General features: G+C 34.9%; 1 protein-coding gene across 7 annotated transcripts in view; it reads right to left on the reverse strand.

The window, feature by feature from the left end:
- The window catches only part of LOC138715210 (zinc finger protein castor homolog 1-like), a 752,775-nt gene that overhangs the window by 337,964 nt on the left and 388,340 nt on the right, over positions 1-26,471 (reverse strand). For all 7 annotated transcript variants that reach the window (XM_069847869.1, XM_069847872.1, XM_069847871.1 and 4 more), the window contains one exon: positions 12,429-13,712. In XM_069847869.1, coding sequence (XP_069703970.1) covers positions 12,429-13,712 — 1,284 coding nt within the window. The remainder of the gene's footprint in view (positions 1-12,428; positions 13,713-26,471) is intronic.

Consider the following 26,471-nt stretch of genomic DNA (forward strand, 5'->3'; position numbering starts at 1 on the left):
TTAATCCATCGAATAGATGTCGGAACAGAGATACCCCCTAGAGGAGATTTCAGTACCCACAAGGATTTAGTTACACTTATTTTCTGACAGGGGCAGATTGACACGTGGAAAGCTCATCGCCTCAAAAGCCACCTAGTATGCAACTAAGGTATTACTAGGAAGCGAGAGAGAAGAAATCTGGTCCAAAAGCTCTATTTTATGCTTCAAGGTCTTTAACGTACCGGAAAACTCCGACGCGGGACACATGTCTTAAAGTCCCTCCCGGAGAACTTGCGCTCCGAATTTTTGCGTCCTGAAAAATCCATCGACCCCAAACTGGTTTGAACCCGCAGCCCTTTGAACCCGCAGCCCTTGGGTCTAGAGGAGAGCGCTTTATCCTTAGAGCAGTGGGGGCAACATGTATTTATATACATCCTAATTATATTAAAATACAATGAATTACTTCCCTTCCGTTTTTTTAAACAAAATTTCCCCAAACTAGGAAAATTTCCTCTACTAAAGTGGTGGTGGTGGTGGTGGTGGTGGTGGTGATGGTGGTGATGGTGGTGGTGGTAGTGGTGGTGGTGGTGGTGGTTGTGGTGGTCGAACAAGAACAGTTTGTACAAGAGATCTCATGTGCAAAGAATGTAGTTGCCACTTACATGCAATAATATTTTCGACTTTATTGCTAGCATGAAAGTGACCTATTTGTCGTGTTCTTGTCATCACACTAAACATATACTCGCACTTTCAGATATTAACATTCAACAGAATATTTTCAACTTTATACACTTCCAATCTATTAAAAAATAGCAATAACTGATTTAAGCTTTTGATACCAGTAGGCAATATGATCCAAGTTTTTCTTCATATTCCAGGAGCAGCCAAGGCCGGTTCTAGCCAATACCTCAATGTCTATGCTAATGCAGACCTAATGATCGTGTACAAGAGCGCAATAAAACATCGATTCAATAACGAGTGGAGAAAACGCGGCAGTAATAGAATTATCGGTATGTATTTCACCAAGAAATTCAGGGAGTACATATTGAAGCTGTATATGGTTTTTAATGATTTAGAAAACAAGTTTAAGTACCGCATCCAATTTTCAAAGACGTCATTAATTCTGCAGATATGGAGAAGAGAGATGGCGATATAAATACCCAAGGTTTCACAAATATCAAAGTTTAAGTAAGGCGCAATGTATGATTAATGATCAAATTATTTTCAAAGCATTAACATGACGCGTTCCACACGTACAGCATAGATAGAAAGGATAAAAAAAATATACATATCCAGCCAAAACAAATTACTGAACTTTCTGAAACATGACGCAATTTACAGACAAAGAAGTAACATGCATCTTATGTCATCAACAGATCCCTCAAGTAGACCTAAGTACGTCGCCTGTATAAGGAAATTGCTCTTCCTTTTACATACGTCGAGTCCACAACAGATAAATTGTAACTGATAATTCTTTAACATCCTTTCTAAATTACAGAAGCTTTTCAGAGACGATAAGGTAACAACAGAGAAATGGCACAAGCAAAATCTTAAGTCGTCATTTTTCTCTTCCTCCTCATCATTATCACCATCATCACCACTACCATCACCACCATACACGAGGGTTGAATCCTTAAGATTCGTTCTGTTTACAAGAAATTTCTGTCGCTTTCCCAGCTTTTACGAGGACGTCAAACATTTCTTACTAGTGGGTTTTGTTTTACTTTCATCTATTAGACCAGTGGTAGTCAGCACTCGTTGAAATGGGTAAAGGGTATTCGGTGCAACATCATATGCCCCGTCGTGCAGCAGGCAGAGAGGGAGAGAGCATACCCGCCAACAGCTACGCATGCACCATAATGCAGTCTTTTATCCGCGGGTGTGAGACGCTAGCCCGAGGGTGCTCTGTGCTGGTGACCGCTGTATTAGACTATAGCCTGCAATATATTAAGACAAATTCAGTTCATTGCGAGTATTCATGTTATTAATTTCGTCTCGCTTTTTTGTATACCCACCCAAGTAGAAACTCAAGAACTTAGGCCTAGTTTCTGCACTTTAAGTTTTTCTTCCCTGTACTCTACTAAGTGCCCATGTTTTGCAAGACAATAGATATAGGAGCTTATAGTGGCGGCACAAGGCGCATTCCTATGCACATCAGCCCCAAGTAGGCTTGTTGTGCATCCGTTATGAAATGAGTTGCATGTTGATTGTGCTGCGCCATTTTCCGCACCACGCATTACTCTCCAGCCATCAAATCCATATATTACACATCTGGTAGGGCCTGGTAGTCACCTCACAGATCTGCCAGAGTCATGTCTTCGTCAGGAAGGAATGTGAGGAGCTCCGGTTTCTCTTCTACTTATCTCAGAGATGTCTAGTAGGCCTACCCGCCATCACTGCCATCTAACAATCTCTGTGCTTACCACGAGGAACACCCGCCACGTTTAACAACTGATTCTGCGCCGTACAAATACAAATTTTCCGATACAAAAGTGATAATGAAAAGGAAATTATGAAATGGAGAAAAACGGAAAAACCTCGAGAAAAGTCGTCCCAACCTTAGCTTTTCCTACCCTAAATACAACTTCGTCACCACCGAGAACTGAACTCGCCCACGCAGTCGCTGTAAGCCAGCGCTCTGTTAATTGAACTACAAAGGCGGTTTTTTTGAGAAAACAGAATCACTGGTATGGCCATTACTTAATATAAATTCAGCTGGGTGTACTGTGTTCCTGTCTTGTCTTTGAGGATGCGTTGAAGGAGCGTCAAGTGTATTAAAACTTAGGTCATTTATTTTATAAAACCTCTGCGCTAGAAACAGAATATGTCACACAGAAGTATTTATCAATGCTGAAGATTCGTTATATAAAACTTGCGATTCAAGACTTTCATAAAATATCAATACATAAATGGTACACTTGCTGTAACGGTAAACTGATTAATTAATTAATCAATCAAACAATGAATACTTACTTAGTTACTTACTTACAGGCTTTTAAGGAACCCGGAAGTTCATTGCCGCCCTCACATAAGCCCGCCATTGGTCCCTATCCTGAGCAAAATTAATCCATTCTCTATCATCATATCCCACCTCCCTCAAATCCATTTTAATATTATCTTCCCATCTACGTCTCGGCCTCCCTAAAGGTCTTTTTCCCTCCGGCCTCCCAACTAACACTCTAATATGCATTTCTGGATTCGCCCATACGTGCTACATGCCCTGCCCATCTCAAACATCTGGATTTAATGTTCCTAATTATGTCAGGTGAAGAATACAATGCGTGCAGTTCTGTTCTGAATAAATAAATAAAGTATAAAGTTTCACATTCAATGAAACGATCAAGTAAAATCAAAAAATATTTTAATGTAAAGCAAATACATGTGGTCAATTTATCATCTATTAAGACAATGCGAGAACTGCCACGAGAAAAATTATTTTTCTGCATTTCGAACAGGCTTACATAAACATATTAACCACTTTTTTCGTTACTCCAATGCACTTCTACTCTTTTTTACAGATGACACTAATGTAATTTATATTACTAACTTCATTGAAAAAGTGTTTGAAAAGTCTGAGGTAGACATTATTACTCTTGAAAACTACCGTCGCGAGGGGTGACTTTGTGCCATGAGGATGACTTTGTGCCATTCGCGAAAAACGTATGGAAGTATTCTTTAAGACCGTGACAAGGTTTTAAAATCTACTTCCTTACGTTTAGTAGTCTTTAAAACCTTGTGACGGTTTTAATTACTTCCTTACGTTTTTTTAATGAAATGCGCGAATGGCACAAAGTCACCCCGCTCGACGGTAGTTAAGCGCAAATAAGTTTTTTTTTGATTTGAATAAAACTGTGTATTCTATTTTTATTAGATCTCCTTATTATATTATTCCGAAAGAAATAAAGTTTAATAATTCTGTAATACAAAAAATTGCATCAGTAGAATTTTTAGATTTGGTTATTATTGATGAACATTTAACAAAGGATAAGCATATTTTGGCTGTTTGTAACAAAATTGCTCCAATTTCTGGTATTTTGAAAAGGCTTAAAAGGTCTTTGCCTATATGTTGTCTTTTCAATGTATACTATGCTTTTATCCATTCTCATTTAATGTAATTACATGCCATTTATTTGGAACATAACAAGAAAACTACTTTGAGACTTTAAAAATTATTAAAAATAAAGCTTTGAGAAATCTGTTAGCTTTTCATTATATGCATTCACTTAAATATCTGTATCAATGTTTTTTTTCGTTCTACCAGCTGAATTAATTATATTAAATTTATTTATTTTTATTTATTTTATTTATTTATTTTATTTTATTTAAATTTAAATATACAGAATAAAGAATTTAATTACAAAACAAACAAAATAAAATAATACAAGCAATATAAAAAGAAGCAGCTATTTTATATATAAAGTTACTAACAATTTAATGCATAGCAATATTGTTTCAGTTTAATAAAGATATACATACATACTTCTTCCACAAGACAGAGAGAATAGTAATATGCGTTACAAGAGCGGTATGTTGAAGTTTTCATGTTCGAGGAAAGGTTTCAAAAAGCGAAACGTAGTTGAGCTTTTTTAATTTCCGAGAATTGAAAGAAAACATACCGCTCGTGTATCGTACATTATTTTGTGCGAAGATCGTTTATTACATACCTCAAAGACGAATTTCTAATTAGTTGCAATGAAATCTCCATCTTGGTTTCTGTTCAATGACGGCAAATTTGCAAAACAAAAATATCTATCTTCAACATTGTTGGTTTAAAATGTTTTCTGTGTTTACTATACTCCAGTAGGCCGTGATATACGTCTGTCTTTTTTTTTTCCCCCAGTCTATAAATGCGACCTTAAAACAAACGATAAGGTTATGTAATGATTTATTTTTCATTTTAATATTTTAACAATATTATTTATATAACATATTGCAGTAATAACATCGGCATCTGGAATCTTGTTGATAAAAATCAACAATCACGGCTTTCTTAATGTTACTTGCATCACGAATGCAATAACTTTAGTGGAGTTGTAGAGTATAGGCCTACTTAATTTTTGCAAATATTTAAAAACAATAATTAACAGTGCAATTTAGGTGAAATTGCAGTGGTAAGTTTCCAATTTATAATTATTACTATATTGAACGTCTCTAAAAATAATATGTTAAAAGCCTAAAGCAGTAAAATCAATATGTCACTTAAGCGGTAAGAAGAAGGAAATTGTTATGTGTGTTAGGTTGGGAATACTGAATGTGGAATTTTACATTTTCCGCGGATTGGTTTTGTGCGGAAACCAAGGAAATACGCACGATCTCGCACAAAATATATTTTTTTCTCAGCAGTGCTCAGTGACTTATGGTACGAAAGGATTAAGCAGTTTTTAATAACAACTTATAATCAACTTCCTTTAGAATACAAAGTTTTACCAAATTCCCAATGTTTAATAATAATCCTAGGCACGACAGCCCATGTAGGACCATGATCGGCCAGCCGGCTGCTGGCCTCACGTTCACATGCCTCATCAGAGGTAGACGATCATCCCAATGTTTAAGAAATATTTAAAAAAACGTTTTTTGGAAGATTATTTTGGTTTGTTTATTTATTTGATGGTTTCAAACTTTTTCTTCTTTTTCCCTAAAAGTTTAATGTTACCTTACTGTTCATATTTATCTCCTTTCTTTAATTCTTGTCATATTGTATGTTTTTCATAGATTGTAGTTTCATGATTTGTTAAATTATATCTATTGTACAGCATATGCATTTGTTCTTGTATAGCCCCTAAACATGAGTTTTACCCGTCGGGGCATACTCAATATATTTAAAAAAAAAAATCAACATTGCCAGCTAAATTCAATCATATTTTGTTAAAAATGTACTTCCTCTAGTAAAACGAAGAGAAGTGACACGTAGAAAGTGTGACGCTCAAATCTAAAATCTGTCAACGTAATCTAGTAACAGAAGAAATATTGCTTTTAAAAAATCCATTATCCTGGAACGAGCTGCGGGGTATAGAGAGGGAGAACGTGCATCATCCACGCACTTGAGGGAGTACTACCCAAGCCTTTTGTTGTGCAACAACAAGAAAACGTATATAGAAAGAGCTCTGAAAAAGAATTCAAAACGAAAAAGAAACTAGGTTTTGAGAAATGAGAACGTATTTATTTCCTATGTTAATCCTCCTTCGTAAGAAATGCCTGGAAGGGGTCAATTTCAATATGGCTGGCAGCCGCAGCGAGGGGTCTTGTTTTTAGTTCGTGGCGCCGACACCCCGTCGCGCTGCGAGATGCGCAGATCATCATGAGCAGTGCAGAACAATGGCGGCTCTAATCAAGACTCTTTTATTCTAATAATTCTTTGTTGATCGCCTACGGGTTTCTATTTCATTTTCAAAAGCGTTATGAAGAAAAAGAGAAATAAGAAGAGGTCCAAAGAGAGAGAAATGAGGAAAGAGTAAAGGTGGTAAAACTTTAAAGAGCGGAGAACAGAATAATATTAGTTAAGAGAACAGTCCTGGGCGAATAAATTAGATAACCACGTCACGACTATTCGCTCTCGGATACAGGTTTAAGGATGATGAGACTTTACAATTGTTATTCTGAGAGACTATACGTCATCAACACCATTCTTCAACATGCTCCATTATCAAAAATCTTAATGTTATATGATGTAATCTCCAACATAACCTCCTACATATCCACTCAATTAAATACTTGTGTTTAACGTGACAAGAGTATTACACCCAAAGCGTTTCAAATACAATGTGTGAAGATACTCACAAATACTACTTTCATTAAAACACTGGTTTCACATTGGGGCTCGCACCCCCATGAAGGACATGCAAAAATAAAGGCTCCCTTGCATTTTAGAATTCATTTAGGGAGCTATAATAAAGAGTTCGGGTGTTTTAATATACTGTGTTGAATTTAATTCCAACTACGGTATATCCGCGGGTAAAAGCCGCTAGCCCGAGGGTGCACTGTGCTGATGACCGGTTTTAAAAATGGTACTACTACTACTACTACTACTACTACTACTACTACTACTACTACAGGGACATCATTTTATTTTTACTAACTTTTTTAATATTAACCTGTCTATACCTTTAGAGAACCGGAAACACCGCTTGCTCCCCCCTCCAAGACTGGAGTTCGATGATACTGGCGTAAAACACAAATCACTCTACTAGGTATAGGAAGGAAGAAAAGTAGTTCATCCATTTACGTAAACTAGGAAATATCGCGATTTTGAGTTTGATAATTTTCATTAGGTTTTTCTTTAATCAAAGTACAGTACTGTATTAAGAATAAGTGTTTTTACTCACGAAGTGAGTTATCCATGCGAACGTATTCATTATGCAGTGTATATTATACTGTCTACAGCACATTAGCGTACAATATAGTGAAAGAAGTTAAATTGAAAAATAATCATAATATGAATATTTAAACACAATTTTGAAAATGGTGGCCGTTCATTTCGATACAGGCTTCAGTTCTTTTGTGCATATTATCGCACTATAGACTACTGCATCTAATTCCAATTGCCAGTTTCGTCCTTCGTACTAGTAACTAATGTTGAAATAATTCTATACCTACTCTACGTACTGTAAATTCAATCTTCACTTCTGCCCGACCCGAAAATATAAAATTACTCAGACATGCTATCTACTGTCCGTCCAAGTGGTTATGCCGCAGGATTGTAGAAAGGGAGGAAATCACGTGACAGTTAATTACTTAACGAGGCCCTTTTATTTAAGTTAAATTAAACAGCTGTATAATATTACGTAAACTTCCAATTCCTAAGAGAAATTAATGTTTTCAGAAAAGAGCTAAGACAGCCCAGCTTTTACAGAGGGGCGAGCAGAAGCAGGTGGGGGAAATCGGGATGCGACGTAGGCAAACGGACAGTACCTGTGCGAAAATATGATTCAATATTGAAAGCTCTTTCGTCACTGGAAAACGCGAACATATTTCTGGAACGTACTATACTCAGTAACTCAGTACTGCTTACTATCTGCGGTCTTGGTTCTGTGTGGAGTTGGAACTTCCTTAGTAGAAGGGGTGGGAGTGAAGTACATTCAAAAACTCAGGTACAATAAAAATTGAAGTAAAAATAAAATGATGTCCCTGTACTACTACTACTAGGTATAATAATAATAATAATAATAATAATAATAATAATAATAATAATAATAACAGGTAGCCCGGGTTCGAATCCCGGTTGGGACAAGTTACGTGGTTGAGGTTTTTTCCGGGGTTTTCCCTCAACCCAATTTGAGCAAATGCTGGGTAACTTTCGGTGCTGGACCCCAGGACTCGTTTCACCGGCATTATCATCTTCATCTCATTCAGACGCTAAATAACCTAAGACGTTGATACACGTTGTAAAATAACCTAATAATAATAATAATAATAATAATAATAATAATAATAATTAAACATGTAGCTAATCGGCGAAATATACAATGGAGGGGGAAAGGAACTGGCCACCCTATCCTATTATCTCCTGGCCTAGTTGCCTCACAAATGGTGCATTGCTGTGTCACTTGTGAGGTTAAGACGTTTTCGGACAGTTGACTAAATAAACAAACAATAATTTACTTGGTTATTTGAACGACGCTGTGTCAACTGCCTGGTTATTCAGCGTAGATGGAATTGGTGATAGCGAGATGGTATTTGGCGAGATGAGGCCGAGAATTCGACATGGATTACCTGACATTCGCCTTACGGTTGAGGAAAACCTTGGAAAAGACTCAACCAGTTAATCAACCGAGGCGGGAACGTAACCCACGCTCGAGCGCAACTCCAGATCGGCAGGCAAACGCCCTACAATCTGACCTACGCCGGTGGCTACTACTACTACTACTACTACTACTACTACTACTACTACTACTACTACTAATAATAATAATAATAATAATAATAATAATAATAATAATAATAATGGTAATAGTAAATGGAATACACATTAAAATAACATTGTAAATAATCCAGTGGTTCAAAATAACCATTACAAAGAATTAGATAATAAAAGTTGGAATCTTAACGACCATTGGTTCCAACATGATTCGCGTTTAATTATGGCTTTGCAAGCTTTCTAGCAACTAACACCACTCACATATGTCTGCGATGCCATCTAGGATGTGCCACTTCTTGAGGCTACATCCGCTAAGTAACAGAACCTTCTGTAGCTTCATTACTTAGTTAATTGCAGATTCAAGGTTTTCTGTTTTTATGCATATTTATGTTGGGTTTCCCTTCAAATCGCTCATTGTGAATTCCAAGATTTATTATTTAACACTCCCATATTGGAAATCTTATTACGTGAATGCATATTTTCAAAGAAATACGTATCGTTTCCGGTTGAAGATGTCAATTAATGCAAGAGCAATAATAAGCTGAATAATTTCAACGTCATAAAATATCAAAACTGCCATAACTTACTTGACGTGTGTAAAAGACTCGTGATTAAAATCCAGAATTTTTTATATAACTTTTATCATTAATTTTTTACATTAAATTTTGCAGTAAAAGAAATGATCGTGTCCTGCGTTTTTAATGGATAATTCTAGAATTTCAAGTCAGATTTCGAATCCCGACAGTAATGAAAATCGATAGTTAACTCTCATGATCCCATGCTTTTAGAACCTTCCTTATACCAAGACGGGTAACTGAAAAACTCAGTAAATTTTTGTATATTTTCAGTGTTTGTAAAGTATTTTTTTTTTATTATTTAGAGACATTATATTACCTTTATTCATTTATTACACCAAAATTGTTTACATATAGGCTATCTATATACTTACATCTGTATATATCTGTCTACCTACCTACCTGTCTATCTGTTTGCCTGTCTGTCTGTTCGTATGTCCCTCAGTCCGTGTGTCCGTCTGTCCGTCCGTCCTTCTGTCCGTCTGTAAGCGTTAGAATAACCCCGCTGAATCCCAATAACATAGAACTTTGATAAATTTTAACCGTTAAACCATACAGAAACACACAAGATCTAGCTGGAAAACCGCTAAATTGACAACACTGCCTAAGAATATACTTAATAATCCAAAAATTCAAGATTATCGCAATAACTGCATAGGCCTTACAACATGTAGGTAAATAGAATGGGTTCCACAAAACTGCTCAAGACAGCATACGAATATAAACCATAAGGAAGACGAGATGTTGGAAAACCAAAAAATGAAATGGCTCTTGTGTGAAATCGGAGTAGACAAATGCCTAAACCCTAAAGAGGAGATGGTGATAATGATGTGATGATGACGATGATGATAATGACGACGATGATGATGATGACAACATACAAATTTGCTTAAAAAGAAATTTAGATATTTTATCATACCGGTACGAAAGTGAGATATAAAATTATGGAAGACTATTAAAGACGGTCAAGATGTAATTATAGAGTAGTCTCGAGTGATACAAAGTAAATCACAAAATAAAAGTTGAAGAAATAACACCAACATCAAATATCCCAGAATCTTAAAGCAATATTAGTGCTGTCTCAACATAGAAAGAAATGATCGAGTCATGCTAGCAGAATGTATCACAGTAGGAATCTTAAAACAAATATTAGCTTACAAACATGACGGAAAACGAAACCTCGGTAGACACGAGAAAATGCTGGACTGGTCAAATGCTGAAAAGCAACAGTCTAACACGCGAAGAAGATGAAGGAGGTGGAAAGCAAGATAAAATATTATTTCGTCTTTGTACGATATAATAAAATTTTAGTCTCGAGGCTTGGACCATAAAAGAAAAGAATAATACCATTAAAAAAACCAACTGCAGATCTAAGAAAAAGTTAGTCGTTACAATATTCTTCCGTAGTTGACATAGGAATCATTTTTGATGTTGATTGAATACGAAGTGAATAAATAAATAAATATCGAATACTGCTTGTAGTTGTACTAGTTTTAATTTTATAATGAATGAATGAATGCATGAATGAATGAAGTGCATTTATTGATACACAATTGAAGGGTTCAGAACCATAGTGGGCCAAGCGCCATTTACTAGAACTGTAGAAAAAAAGAGTTAAAATGAAGTTATTACCATAATTGAATGGAAACATATAGCAAGTAATATAAAGTATATACATTCAAACTAAATATGTCAATCTTCATTAAACTATGATATTCACTTATATTTAACTCTTGCTTTCTCCGTTTTTAATAAATGGCGCTTGGCCCACTATGGCTCTGAACCCTTCAATTATACAAACTCATGTACAAAAGATCCTTCGCACGAGCCCGTACGGCCATTCGTGCTATAACTATGCACAGTTATAAAGAAAATATACGGTATATAATGGAGTTGCGAGTGAATAAAAAGGAATATTTTGAACACGTTAAAAATACTACGTTTTTCATTTATAAAGGTGTGCTAAGGAGTTTGTTTTAATGATTTCATAAACTATTTTTTTTTTTTTTTTTTTCATTTCTGGATTCTTCAGGTCTAAAAATTTGCATTCCCCCTCCCCCCCCCCTTTATGAATTATCCATCCAACCATCCTTACCCAACCTAAATTTATATACCAAGAATGGAGACGTTTCAAGCAAACAAAGGTATTTCGTACATCCTGTCACCTTTTTTCAAAACGGTGAGTTATATTATGAAGAGTCAATATTAGACGTACCGGTAGTCTAATGGCTTTACGCTTGGAGAGAATAGTCAACAATGAAATAACAAGACTTTCTTTTATTACAAGCCAAATATAGTAAGAAATATAGGACATTCAAAACTCGGAGGGTTCAACCACAGTCTAGTATATACAGTCACGAAGCTTCAGTTTATGAGGATACTATTTCGCATTGTCTGTAATGAGGCGATAGTAGCGATCCTAGTGGTTAGCAACTATCTATGGATGCATATTTACTACATATTGAGCTTCGTGACTGTATATATACTAGACTGTGGTTCAACTATGACATTTAGATGTATGTCAAAGGGGGCGGAACGGGACAATAAGCTCATCGTGTGAAGCTTCTTAATGCTGTTGTCATCAACTCGAGGAGCGACGAGTTGTTTTATACTGCACGTGGAGTAGATATGATTGTAAATTGCAAATTTAATGCTAACGCATGACTGATAGATATATATTACCGCTCCTTGTGATTGGAGAGACATCTGGGAAGGTCTATCAATAAACAAATTCTTATCCTTTCAAAGGAAAGCGCCGTCTTTGACACCGGATGGGTATTAACTGAGCACTCGAACTGCACAAGTTGATTTTCCCTACCATTTCTCTTCTTTGCCATCTTCAGTAGTATAATATTCAAAATTCGATAGGATTAGTCCTAGCAATACGTTATTACCTCAATTTTCTCCGTCACTCAAGAACTCTGACTTAAGACAATACCATAACAGTATGCCTGTACACTTCACAAACATTGTTACCGGTACCGACAAAAATGAAAAATAATTAAAAACTTCTTACTCACCGGAGGAGAAGTTGGCGATTGGGACGTTCTTGGTAATAGTTTCCGCCATGTCGGGGCTGTTCAGTCCGTATATGCTGAGCAGCTCCTTCATCGTGTTCTCAGCGTACTCCTTCATGGCCGAGGCGTCCGTGCCCTGCTGCGGGTGATGGTGGTGATGGTGATAATGGTTCAGATGCTCTGGTGTCAGTCCAGATGGGAAGTGAGGATGAAATCCCAAAGACTGCGCGGCCCGCTGGAGACTGCTGAGGGGCGAGCACTCTTCCGACTCACTGCCACGATGCTGAGAATTTGGAGAATAGCGCACCCGGAGACCAGATGTCGCTTGCTGACTGTGATGATTATTTATATGGTGATATCCGGTACCGTTCCTATCAACGTAAGGTCCATGGTGATAAAGTCTTTCGTTTACTAGCGCGTGGCCTTCGGTCGGATTTGAGTTATTAGGGATATGTTGAAGAACGTTCCGTTGATGATGGTGATGGTGATGATGATGACGCATATCGCCCCTAGGTTCACTAGCAGGATCGTCACCACCGACCGAACAAGAATCACTAATATTTTGTTCGTCACCTTCTTCGCCACACGATTCGTCATTGTTTTCACTAATGACACCCCTCGTACAACTCAAGTCCATTGGCGCACCCGCCGAAGACATCACGATATCGGAAGACACGCTAGATTGGTTCAAACGTCTCTGAGGAGCTATCACTGGTTTGCGTCTTCTCTTACCACTCAGGTTAGAATTGACTTGAAGTTTAGAAGAGGTGGGTGATGACGGTGGTATAGAATTTTCACTGAGATCTAAAGGTTTGTGAGATAGCCTGTCATTCTCGTCGTCATTTTCGTCAATTTCCATTTCCTGATCACTAACACATTCATCCCCTTCGTCTACTTGCAATGTCTTTTCACCTCCATCATTATCCTCACCTGCGTATAAAGATATGTTTCGCGGTTCAAAGTTTTTACGTTTGTTCCTTTTGGGCGGTTGACTTAAAATGTTGGCCGTCGAGGATGTAATAGTCGTCGTGGCCATGGTAACGTCTGAACTAGCGTTATCCTCACTCACACAGTTTATTACCTCTGAATCATTCTCATTCTCGTCTTCTGTTTCCAAGTCCGACATTTCCTCATCGTAATCTTGTTCCATCATATTTTCATAGTTACTTCGTTCTTCAGTCGTTGAGAAACCATCTTGTTTATCACCGGAAGTGACTGAACCGCCATCGTCGTCGCCATTTTGTTGATGATGTACAGAAGTTGACAACATGGCGTCCACTGCACGACCTGAAAGAAAACACCGAAATGACTACTATCAGTAATAAATCTTTACACTACAGATGCTGATCGAAATCAAAGTTGCATTAAATTGCCAACTTGCTATTACCATATGGAAACAATTACTGAACAAGCGATAAGTAAGTCATTTTACGATTTCAACACCCATTTACAGTTAGAAATGTTGATTAAATTGTGTTCCTTAATAGCAAAAACATTAAATTTAATAGTCCATCACAAATTACATCACACGTGTTTCTCCTTGCATAAACACGAAGTTTAGTTCACCGCAACATGTCACAGGGAAGATGAAGAGCAGGAATGCAGTGAAAACTTTATCTAGTAAATTAACATTAATTAATCATTCAGGAGTCCACAGAGCATATTCGAGATCTGTGGGATAAATAAGTGGAGACGCTGTCGTCTTCAAGTAGGCCTAATTATTATTATTACTATTATTATTATTATTATTATTATTATTATTATTATTATTATTATTAAGTATGATAATATTATTATGTATTATTGACCAAATTGAAAATAGCACGAAACGTAATACATAGTTATTTATTCACTTAAAAATATTGACGGTCTTCCTCTAGTTTGACAGAAAGTACTACGGATACACCAGTATGTATTGTAGCTACAGTTTTAATGCAGAATTAGTAGAAGACTATATCAATATGATGCACGGTACAGTAGACATATCCTACAAAGTCCAATAAAAAATTAGTAAATGGTACTATTTCAAGATCGATATAATTAATCCCTTACCGCATTCTGGGACAGATATGGCACATACCGGTTTTATGTTCATATAATTTATAATATAGGCCTAAGCACATATTATTTCAAACTGCATACTGGGACAGATATGGCACACGATCAAAAATTGGATTTTACCATATGTGACATCAGTTGAGAAAGAAAGAACTACTTCAGTTATTTGAATATTGAACCGGTATGTGCAAGACTGTCCCATGCGGTAAGGGATTAACTCCTTTTTTACTTGGAACAGTAATAATAATAATAATAATAATAATAATAATAATAATAATAATAATAATAATAATAATAATAATAATAAGCTTACATCGTTTCATAATTTCTTATGGTACTCTTCATGCATCAACATTCTAGTAGCCTGCAGAAGATTTTTTTTCCGCCACTTAATTACTTAGAAATATTTTCTACATAAGAGTTCACAAAATATAATGAAAACTAAATAGCACCTTGTATAAGTTTTTATAACGTTCACGCTCTCTTTATGACAACCTTCAAGTTCCTCATCATCATCAGCATCATGATGTAAAACTCACTGCAAAGTTTGTGAGGCTTGAGGAAGAAATCCAATTCTCCGGGCAGATGGGAATGTAAGTCTAGCATGAAGCTGCAGAGTTCATTAGGAAAGGTGACATTCGAAATCGCGCTTGGTGTGTGGCCAAACAAGATGTCGGGCTGCTAAGGCATGGCATGCTTCCTGTTTTCACAGTAGCTCGATTCTCAGCACTACTCACACACACACACACATACACACACACACTTCTCATTTATGCTTCAAAGAACAAGGAGCGAAATACTTAAAAAAAGTTTTTTCTTTCTTACTTTCTTTCCTTCTGAAATGATGAGCTCTGTCTTGTCTCTCTGTCGTCCTCGAGTCCGTCGTCATCTCAAAGGCTTTTTCTATACCCCGAGTCCTAGTGCGTCTTTGTTTCATCTACGTTATACACTTAACAGAAAAGATTTCGCGTATGATGACGCTTGTTAGCAAGCAGAGGGCATTGGAAATGATTCGTAGCGGTGACAGCGATTGTCTTTGTTCCTACAGTTCAACACCTCGAATCGGTCCAGCTACAACCATGGAAAAACTGAGCGAATTGATTCTTTAAATAAACCTTCTATTACGCACATAACTTAAAAATAGGAGTAGATCTAGCTCTGTCGGTAGAGCGACAGATTACGGACTAAAAGAGCCTGGTTCAAGTTCATTTCAACACGGGATTTAATACATAACTTTTATAACCGTTCGAGGTGGCACTCATCAACCTCCTTTAAAACTGAGCAAGGCTTCTTCTTGGGAACAAGACGGAGCGGGCAGGAGTGGCGTGAGAAGCGGAAAGTGGTGCTAACCACATCAGTTCCTTGCCCATGTCAATAAGCATAAAAGTTACCTTGCCGCCTTTCCTATCCCCCTGTGTCCTGAGAGTATAGTATACTATAACACACTTCATACAAGATTATGATATAAGATGTATGTGCAGAGAGAGAGAGAGAGAGAGAGAGAGAGAGAGAGAGAGAGATCCGAAGTATAGGCTTAGCTGTATACCTGCATTTGTGCCGCAACTGTAACCTGCAGAATTTTTTCAGCATGTTTCCTTATGTCAGTAATTTTTTTTAAGTGTAGCGTTATATTGAACTTTAAAAATGAAACAACAAATGTCTGAGAGCTCAGGGGGCTATAGGCCTATTACAATAGCCTAACGTATAGACGGATACCTTACAATGAAATTATTAGGACTATGTCACATCTATGAAGATCAAATTTTGATTCAAAATCCTTACAGGGATAATCAATGGGCGGAACAAAGGGCCCAATATTAAACATATTATTATCATTATTATTATTGTTATTATTATTATTATTATTATTATTATTATTATTATTATTATTATTATTGAATATCCAAGTTTATTCAACACTATTTTACCGTTGGGTATATTAGGGCTGTAATTAAATATTATTATTATTACTATAATAATAATAATTATTATTATTATATTATTATTATCTCTATTTCTAGACGATAAAAATTAAGACTTCTCTTAAATAGGCCTATTTACGATCTATGTCTACGATAGTCTGCCTCCAGCTTTCTCACAAAAAATCTAAGAAGTGAGACTGTCTAAGAACTACTAACAGAGACACAAATCCAAATAACTGAATAACATACAGGCAGATAATAAAAATATAGCCTACTTGTGATTCAATGTCATGCAGGTACCTCAAATTTGTCGTATTTTATTATTATTATTATTATTATTATTATTATTATTATTATACTCCACCGCTGTGGAGTAACGGTTAACATGCCTGACCGTGAAACGAGTGCGCCCGGGTTCAAGTCCCGGTTGGAACAAGTTACCTGGTTGAGGTTTCTCTGGGGTTTTCCCTCAACCCATTACGAGCAAAGGCTGAGTAACTTTCAGCGCTGCACCCTGGACTCATTTCGCCGGCATTATCACCTTCATTTCACTCAGACTCTAAACAATCATATCAGTTGATACAGCATCGTAAAATAACCAATTAAAAGTTAAATTAAACATTTATCATTATTATTATTATTATTATTATTATTATTATTTTATTACTTTCACAATTCACTTACACCCTACGCTGCTAAACATGGTTATTAAAATCCTTAACCAATATAAAAATATATGAGCATTTCGAGAAAGAGGGATTCTCTCGTTATGTGGTTACATAAGACAATCTATTAAGTTATACAGGGCAAACAATGATTAGGACACACATTCAGTTCTTATGTAAGACCAACGTCCACTACCAGTATTTGAACAGCAGGTAATCTTGTGGACTCGTCCTTATTGCCACCAAGATCAAGGCGCCAGTAGTCGAAAGAAGTAAAGGGTTTGAATTTGTAAAAAGCTGAATTTTTATGGGAGGAAAAATGGGTCTGTGATCCATAATTTCTGGGGCTTATCGCGACGCGTATTTCCGCCTTAGAGGAAAACAACAGAGAAGATAATTCACATGAATGTTCTTTATGTTATGACATTATCGAAACCTATTCCACAGAAATATGCACCCGGTTCAGATAATTATACTTCCATAAAAAAAAGTAGTCTAACACAAGTTAAAATATCGGGTTGTCTACTTCTAGTGGACCTGTACAACGACTGTAATACCTATCATCAAATCTAGTGTAATTCGTTTGTCAGTTCCAATCAGACCGTCATTTTCGTCGTTTCAACGAAGGAAGTTAATGAAAAAATCCATAAGGTCTAAAAAGACAGAAACAATGCGACGCGTAGAAGTCTGCGATATTACAAAAGTTCTCACCCTTCTATCGCCTTAAAAGTAACCTATGAAAGAAAGAAGCAAACTTAAATATACTGAGGGTTCAAATTACAAGGAACGATTTTTGAAACTTGAGAGAAAAAAAACAGGATGCACTCTTTCTTGATGCCCAGTAATAAGTTGAATTGAAACTCGTTGACAAGTAGAACTACAGGCAAAGAAAAAAAAAACGTACAACAAAGGTTTAAAAAAGGTAGAATAAAACAAAACTGCTTGCTGTCGGAACCACAAGCCACACACAGAGAAAATGCGTTTTACAAAATTCAGTTCAACCAAAACTAGCAGTAATTTATCTTTTTTAAACCTTCAAATGCTTTCGACTTTCTTTGCTCTTCTGTTTGTTTTCTTCGATTAGGCTTTATTTCTCTTTTTCTCGGATATTGTCCGTCTCCTGATGTCGGTGGATAGTCTGTTACAAATCTAAATGCAAGGATATATCAAGTCGTAAAAATTATTTTCCTCTGTATAGACCTGATAATTAAACTGTAAAAACCCCAACCTCTTTTTCTCAAGATATCTCAGTAATTGACTTGTAAGCTATGACTTAAAAAATATACACAGATACGCTATTCTGAATTTATTACAAACTACTCAGTATAAAATAATAAGCAGGTTTACAGCTTCAAACCTTTCACTGCTCAGAAACGCACTAGCCAAGGCCGATGCATTTTGACGAGACCAATAGTTTCGAATGACAGAGAATCCTGGGAATCACACAAAAATGTGACATATTGGCGAATAGGTACAGTCTTAGAAAAAACTTTTCTCGCACAGATACTTTATAAGCCCAGAAAAAAGCCAGTGCGCATGATCAGAGGACAAGCGACCTGGTTCACAAGACGAGGACTAGTTGAGGTAAGAAAATTAGTTTTGTTTGTCTGATCATGCGCACTGCCTCCTTTCTGGAACTTATAAAGTATATGTGCGACAAAACTTTTTTCTAAGAATGTACGTGAGTAAAATAGTTGATAGGCATATAATAGAGGGAAAATGACAAAGAACTGCTGAGATTTAAAATATTTCGCAGCATTTTAACTTGAACACTGTACAGAGCTAGGAAGAGAGACCATCAATGTGTGGAGAATGAAATGTCTGTTATATATCTAAATGTTATATTAATTACGTCTTAAATAAAATTTATTTAATACACTCCATTATTTTCCCAAAAACAAAAGCCATATTTCTAATACTTTAAGTGTTTTAAATAAAAAGTGACGTAAATTTTGCATACACGCATACTGTGTATACGACGTGTACGTGTTAGGTTTATATTCTTCTTACGGTATGTGAAATACTTTTGTGTTATTATTATTATTATTATTATTATTATTATTATTATTATTATTATTATTATTATTATTTAGACTAAAGTGATCATTATTACCTAAGCCTATTATTTTTAACTTACACATTGACTATACTATTAGAAATTGGTTGAATCTCTATTTTATATTAATTACGTATTAAATCAAATTTATTTCATGAACTCATTATTTTGTCAAAGACGAAAGCCTTATTTTTCATAAATTTTCAGTGTTTTAAAAAAAAGTGTCGTAAAATTTTGCATAAGTTACACGCATATTGTACATAGGGCGTGTAAATTTATATTTCTCTTACGGTATATGAAATATTATTATTATTATTATTATTATTATATTATTATTATTATTATTATTATTATTAATTCGAAAAAGGTATTTATTATCACCTAAGCCTATTATTTTTAATTTATATTTTAATTGATGATATGCTCTACTATTACAAATTTGCAGAAAAAATAATAATTTATATAGATCACGAAATAATGAACGCCATATTATTTGGAGATGATCAAATAGTAATTTCAAATAAAGAATACAATATACAAAAGCACTGTTTCAACTGAATAATGGAATGAAATAAACATGGTATTCTATGGGAAATACCAATTAGAAGTATAATAATAGTAATAATAATAATAATAATAATAATAATAATAATAATAATAGATAAAACGACAGAAGAAGTGAATTACTTTACTTACGGCTTTCAAGGAACCCGGAGGTTCATTGCCGTCCTCACATAAGCCCGCCATCGGTCCCTATCCTGAGCAAGATTAATCCAGTCTCTACCATCATATCCCACCTCCCTCGAATCCATTTTTATATTATCCTCCCATCTACGTCTCGTCATCCCCAAAGGTTTTATTTCCTTCGGCCTCCCAATTAACACTCTATATGCATTTCTAGATTCGCCCATACATGCTACATGCCTTGCCCATCTGAAACGTCTGGATATAATGTTCCTAATTATGTCAATTGAAGAATAAAATGCATGCAGTTCTGCGTTATGTAACTTCCTCCATTATCCTGTAACTTCATCCCTCTTAGCCCCAAATATTTTCCTAAGCACCTTATTCTCAAACACCCTTAACCTCTGTTCTTCTCTCAAAATGAGAGTCCCAAGTTTCACAACCATACAAAAGACCGGTAGTATACCTATCTTATAAATTCTAACTTTCAGCTTTTTTTGAGAGCAGACTGCATGATAAAAGCTTCTCAACAGAATAAAAACACGCATTTCCCATATTTATTCTGCGTTTAATTTTCTCCCGAGTGTTATTTATATTTGTTACTGTTGTTCCAAGATATTTGAATGTTTCCACCACTTCAAAGGATAAATTTAAAATTTTTATATTTTCATTTCGTACAATATTCTGGTCACGAGACATAATCATATACTTTGTACAGAAGGAGTAAATAATTTTAGTTATTTAGGCTGCAATGTGGAACTTTATTTATGTAAATAAAAAAAGAAGTAAATTCCAACAGTTCCGCGGAACGACAAAACGAACATTAATGAGGAAATACCAGAAAGAAAGTAAAAGCCTTATAAGAAAAGAAAAGGAAGAAGCCTTGCTTCTTGTAAGCATCATTGTGGCGACGCATTATGAGCAGGGAGACGAAAACATTGACTTGTGTATAAGATGCAAAAATAAGACATGATGACAATCGGCTATATGTGTACTAAAGTAATGAGTTGAAAATCCGGGCGTAGAACTAGGTGACTGCAGCATGCCAAAAGGCAGGAGAAATTCGGACTTTTGACAAAAAAAATCAGTAGAGCAGTAGATTCAATGGAAAACTGGAAATCTTCTGGTAAATCAGTAGGTATGGCAACACTGGCCGAAGAGGACTAGAAGCGGGGGAAATGTGATCGTTAAGATTAGTAACGGGTTGCAGACTTATGAACTATAAATGAAACGAAGATAACTTATAAGGGTAGAACTACGGCTAACAGGAATAAACGAATTAATACAAAAGTATCGACAGAAATGGTTTGAACACATACAAAGAATGATATTAAGATTTCCAAAATGGATATGGAACTATAAACATAATAATAATAATAATAATAATAATAATAATAATAATAATAATAATAATAATATGATCTAAGTTTGAATTGCATAGAGTACAGCACTGGAAAACTTACGATTTCTTGTCGTCTTTATATTTATAAGAGAATCTTTATTATGCACACGTAATGGACATATTTTCTTAGGAAAGAAGAACCATTGGATATTTATTTCGCCCACCAAGTGATTAAAACATATCCCAAGTATATACATCATTGTATACAACGCTCAGAAATACTGCATAAACTTAAATCTCATTGTTTACGGACAACGCTTATAGCATCTTCAAGCAAGACCTACCACGTACACACGAGTTAAGATATATTACAAGTTAAAATTTATTATATTATGTGGTTTGGTTTTTAACCCTTTTGAAATAAGAGCTTCTGACATATGAGAACCAGATCAAATGTGCAAGAAAAGAAACTCTAACCGCAACCGAAATAAAACCTAGCGAGCCAGTCAGACACATTGTACGAGGACAGTTTCAATATGCAGCGTTTTTGCAATTACTGACTCTCTTTTTACTTATAAAGAGGGAACAAGTCCCTTTTCAGCATACAATATGTGACGTCATTACAGCTGCAAGTAAATACACCCAGAGATTATTTTCCTTTGCATAATATAACAGCTTGAAAAAAAAAAGACACAGAACATTCTTTTCCGAACTGCCATAGTATCACTGCCATACTACATGCATAATTTATGAGTAGCAACCCTTCCAGAAATTTAATAAGAGAGGAAAAGATGCAAGCTTATGACGACCGACCGCTACGTTCAAATATCGCTTTATTACATATTACGCAAAAATTATAACCCATGCATGCTATTTTTTTTTTTTTTTCAGAAGATGCATTACCGTTTCACAGCACTTTCCGACAAGATTAATGAAATACAGTATTTATAAATATTATCCATTCCAGATTATATTAATGTTCCTGAGCAAATAAGCTCTGTAGTGAACACACTTGAGGATATATTATAACAACAAATACAAGAGCACAAACAGTATTATTGATGAAACTGTTTTAAAGAATAAATCCGACCAATAAGTTGACGTATCAGAGAAGCAATGATCGTAAAGGCTGATATAGCTGAATCAATGGGAATCAATTCTTCATAAGAAATTGGAGGTAATAATAATAATAATAATAATAATAATAATAATAATAATAATAATAATAAATAGTCTGTTCAAAGTTAATATACGTAAATACAACATATTATGTGCTTACCATAACTATTTCTGGATTTACAATTACTGTCTAGAACACTGACGTACCAAATGAATATAAATTTAAATAAAAAGAGGGGAATCTAACCGTAAGATTGTGATTCACTTATATTAATAGGTATACTATTATGTAACTTCTTTGAAAATCTACACTACAGCGTGAAATATTATTCAGAAAAATGACGAGACAGACACAAGCGAACATACACGCACGCATGCCCGTACCTTCGCTACCAAGTCCAAGATATATTCCGAAACAAACTCACGCTGAACAGACAGGCCCTACCATTACGAGGCAGCAATATTTTAGTACAGTTTTCTTAATTTGTATAAATCTTAAATTAGGCTCAGATAATAAACGTTGTATATAAAGTCCAAAAAATTTCATGTTACGTATGTACACCCGATGTTATATGCACTTTTCACACTGCAAAAATTTCGCAAATTTTAATTTATAAATGCATAAATAAAGTGAAATATTTATATAATAAAATTAAGTAAGGGTGACGATATGTTAATATACAAATTATAGCATGCAATAAATAATAAATAATATGAAATAGTTAACACATTATCACTATAAAAGCATTAAATACTATATAGGCTATTGTCTTAAGGGGTTAGGTACAGCTTACAGCAGCAAAATTTTTGAAAATATTCAACATTTTTTCCACCATTACTGTAGCTCGTACAATAATGCAAATTGGTATGTGTAAAACACTGTCCTTCTGCTATATGAAAAACAATATTTTTACGATTTAAAAAAAATATTTATATTTTTCTTTTTCAAAATTCATAATGGTGGTAGTTCACTGTGCAGTGATGAAGTGTTTCCCTCATAACTCATAAACTTATTAACTTTTTCATTTTCTCTCTCTTTTATTTTATTGCTAAAACTCAAGTTTACAATATCATGCTCTTTCAACTACATTCCTTAATAAATAATATATATTTTTTTTATTTTGTGTTAGAAGAAAATACTGATATTTGACAATTTTTTTAATGAATTTATTTTTATTAGGCAATCTATCAAAGGCAGAGAAGTGATCTTGCATCATATTGCAGTTACGACATGCATAAATACACACAAAAAATTTACTCATAGAATATTGGATATTTTTTTAGTTATGTGGGAAACACATCATCACTGCACAGGGAACTGAATTTAAAAAAAATATATATATATATATAATTTTTTTAAACCGTAAAAATATTTTTTTCGTATATCACAAGGACGGTGTTTTACACATACTAATTTTCATTATTGTACAAGAAACAGTAATGGAGTAAGAAAATGTTGAATATTTCCAAAATTTTACCGCTTACCTGTACCTAACCCCTTAAATAAACCGTAATGTAATTTAGTAATTTCGCAAAGAAGATAACAGAAATTATAACATATAAACTCTTCGACAACTCGTGTACAGATAAAACATAAGTATTCCAGTAGGCGCAAAAATGTACACGGTATAATAATAATAATAATAATAATAATAATAATAATAATAATAATAATAATAATAGTAATAGTAATAATAATAACAATAATAATAATAATAATGTGCATGTCGAATTATATTTAATTGAATATGATGTGGATATGTAAGATACCGCTATCTATAATAAATTATTATGTGATAAATTATTATATACACATATATATATATATATATATATATATAGTAGACCTACATATTATAGCCTACAAAAGTAGTAGGGTATAATCAGTATAATAATGTATGAAATAGATTCCATATAATTTTCTATTGATAATTATTTTCAGATTACCGAAATAAAATAATAATCTGGCTTCGAAACGTAACACATATATACAGGAAAAAACACATACGCAAAAATTTGCGCACTGGTTAACACGTCACGTAATAAAAACTTGCAACACATAAAATAAAAATAATTTATATATTAAACTTTATATAATATTAAACACTTTTAGTTGGTTAGAAACGAACTAAATTGATACAATACGCTAAGAGCCTCCGTCCACTGCCCCACACACACACACACACACACACACACGCAAGCACACGCACAAGCACACTCACACTCGTTTCATTGTATCGCGAGCTACCTTTCCAGCATGTGACCATATTTAAGTCTCTGTCATGAGGATCTCAATGAACGCACCAGACACAACCGTACCAACCCGCGTTTCGGGGTCGAATGAGATACAATGATACCTTCCCAGGTCCGCGGTCCTCGGGGTGGGGAGTACAGCCTCTCACTAGATTTGTTCAAAAAAACTCTATATCCGTTCATCGTAAAAAAAAAAAGGATTTTTTACCATAACCCTTTTCATTTCTCCTTCTTTCACCCTTTTTTCTCCCCCTTTATAATGAATCAACGGATTTTTCTTCCTATACAAACATGTGAGAAAATGTGCAGAATGTAAAGGAATACTTTAACAGTAGGAAGTGTTTTTTAAAGCAAGGGTTACATCCTCATCTGTGTTTAGAATTGTCTGTTCTATACCGGGCTCATATGGATTACGAGTTATAATTAGACTTAATTGGTAACCGTTTCAGTTGCAAGCATTCTAAAGTAAAACACTTCGTGATTAAAATTTTTCCATTGTCTTGCTCTCATGTATTTTAAAATGTAATATTATTTTTTTAACTTAAGAACACATATTTATTTTATTTATTTATTTATTTATTTATTTATTTACCTAACTAGCCAGTGAGTACAATTTTTTTCAGTAATTATTTTACGACGCTTTATCAACATCTTAGGTTATTTAGCGTCTGAATGAGACGAAGTTGATAATGCCGGTGAAATGAGTCCGGGTTCCAGCACCGAAAGTTACCCAAGCATTTGCTCATATTGGATTGAGGGAAAACCCAGGGAAAAAACCTGAACCAGGTAACTTGCCTCAACCGGGAATCGAACCCGGGCCACCTGATTTCGCGACCAGACGCGCTAGCCGTTACTCGAGTACAAATTAAAATTACAAAACAAAAATGTTTCTAGTCACTACCGTAAGAGCCAGGTTCGTGTACGGTGTGGTCTTAGCCAATAATATAACATAAAATTTACAAGGACGTTTACTAAATACAGTAACTTAATTCAAACCAATAAATAATACAAAAAAAGAGAGAGAGAGACAGAGACAGAGAGAGAGAGACAGAGACAGAGAGAGAGAGAGAGGGAAAAACATTTAATATAAATTGACAATCAGACAGAAGCCAGTGATATTCAATAAAAACATGAACATAGTAGACAGAAAAAAAAAGGTAAAAAATACACACATTCGTTAATATTATATCATGAATAATTTTATAAATTTCTTTTTTAAAAGCTTCAATTTTAAAATATTTCAAATTTGGAAAATGGTTTGTAATTTTATTATAAAGTCTTGGGCCGAAACTAGCACCATGTTTAAAAGTTTTCGCTTCATTGTTCGACAAAGAACTTGAAACATACTTAATTTTGTAACCAGACAAGTAAAGTTTACGTATAGCTTTAATTGTTCATACATTTTTACCCTGGTTTATTTCCGTCAAGGCAACCGGCGTGGCTCTGAAAGTTACGCCTTTGCCTATTGATCCGGGGCTCCGCTCGGGCTTGGGTTCGAGTCTCTCTCGAGTTGATTACATGGTCAGGTTTTTGCGAGGTAGTCCACAACTGCAAGTGGATGGCATGGCGAATCCTCGAATCCATCTCGCTACCAATTCGTTAGACCAATCGTTCTTAACCTGGTGCTCGCGAGGACTATGGTGCTCTTTTAATAATATTTGGTGCTCTTGTCATGAGAGTAAAGAAGTGCTCGCGAGCACAAACGCTCCTGAGGTCCTTTTTTAAATTCAAACTTAGTTGTGCGAACAAAACCTTAATAATATAATGTTACGTCTCTAACTTATCCTTGATGTACAAGTTGGAACAAATAATGTTCTTATCCATCCATTATCACATCTTACAGACGTGATAGGGCTTCTCGTATTTCATGGTTTCAATTCAGTGTGGACTTAAAAGAGAAATCAAGGTTATTCAAGAGAATAATACGGCTCCACGTGAGGAACTTGA

Source organism: Periplaneta americana, chromosome 15 (assembly GCF_040183065.1).
Source record: "Periplaneta americana isolate PAMFEO1 chromosome 15, P.americana_PAMFEO1_priV1, whole genome shotgun sequence".
NCBI lineage: Eukaryota > Metazoa > Arthropoda > Insecta > Blattodea > Blattidae > Periplaneta > Periplaneta americana.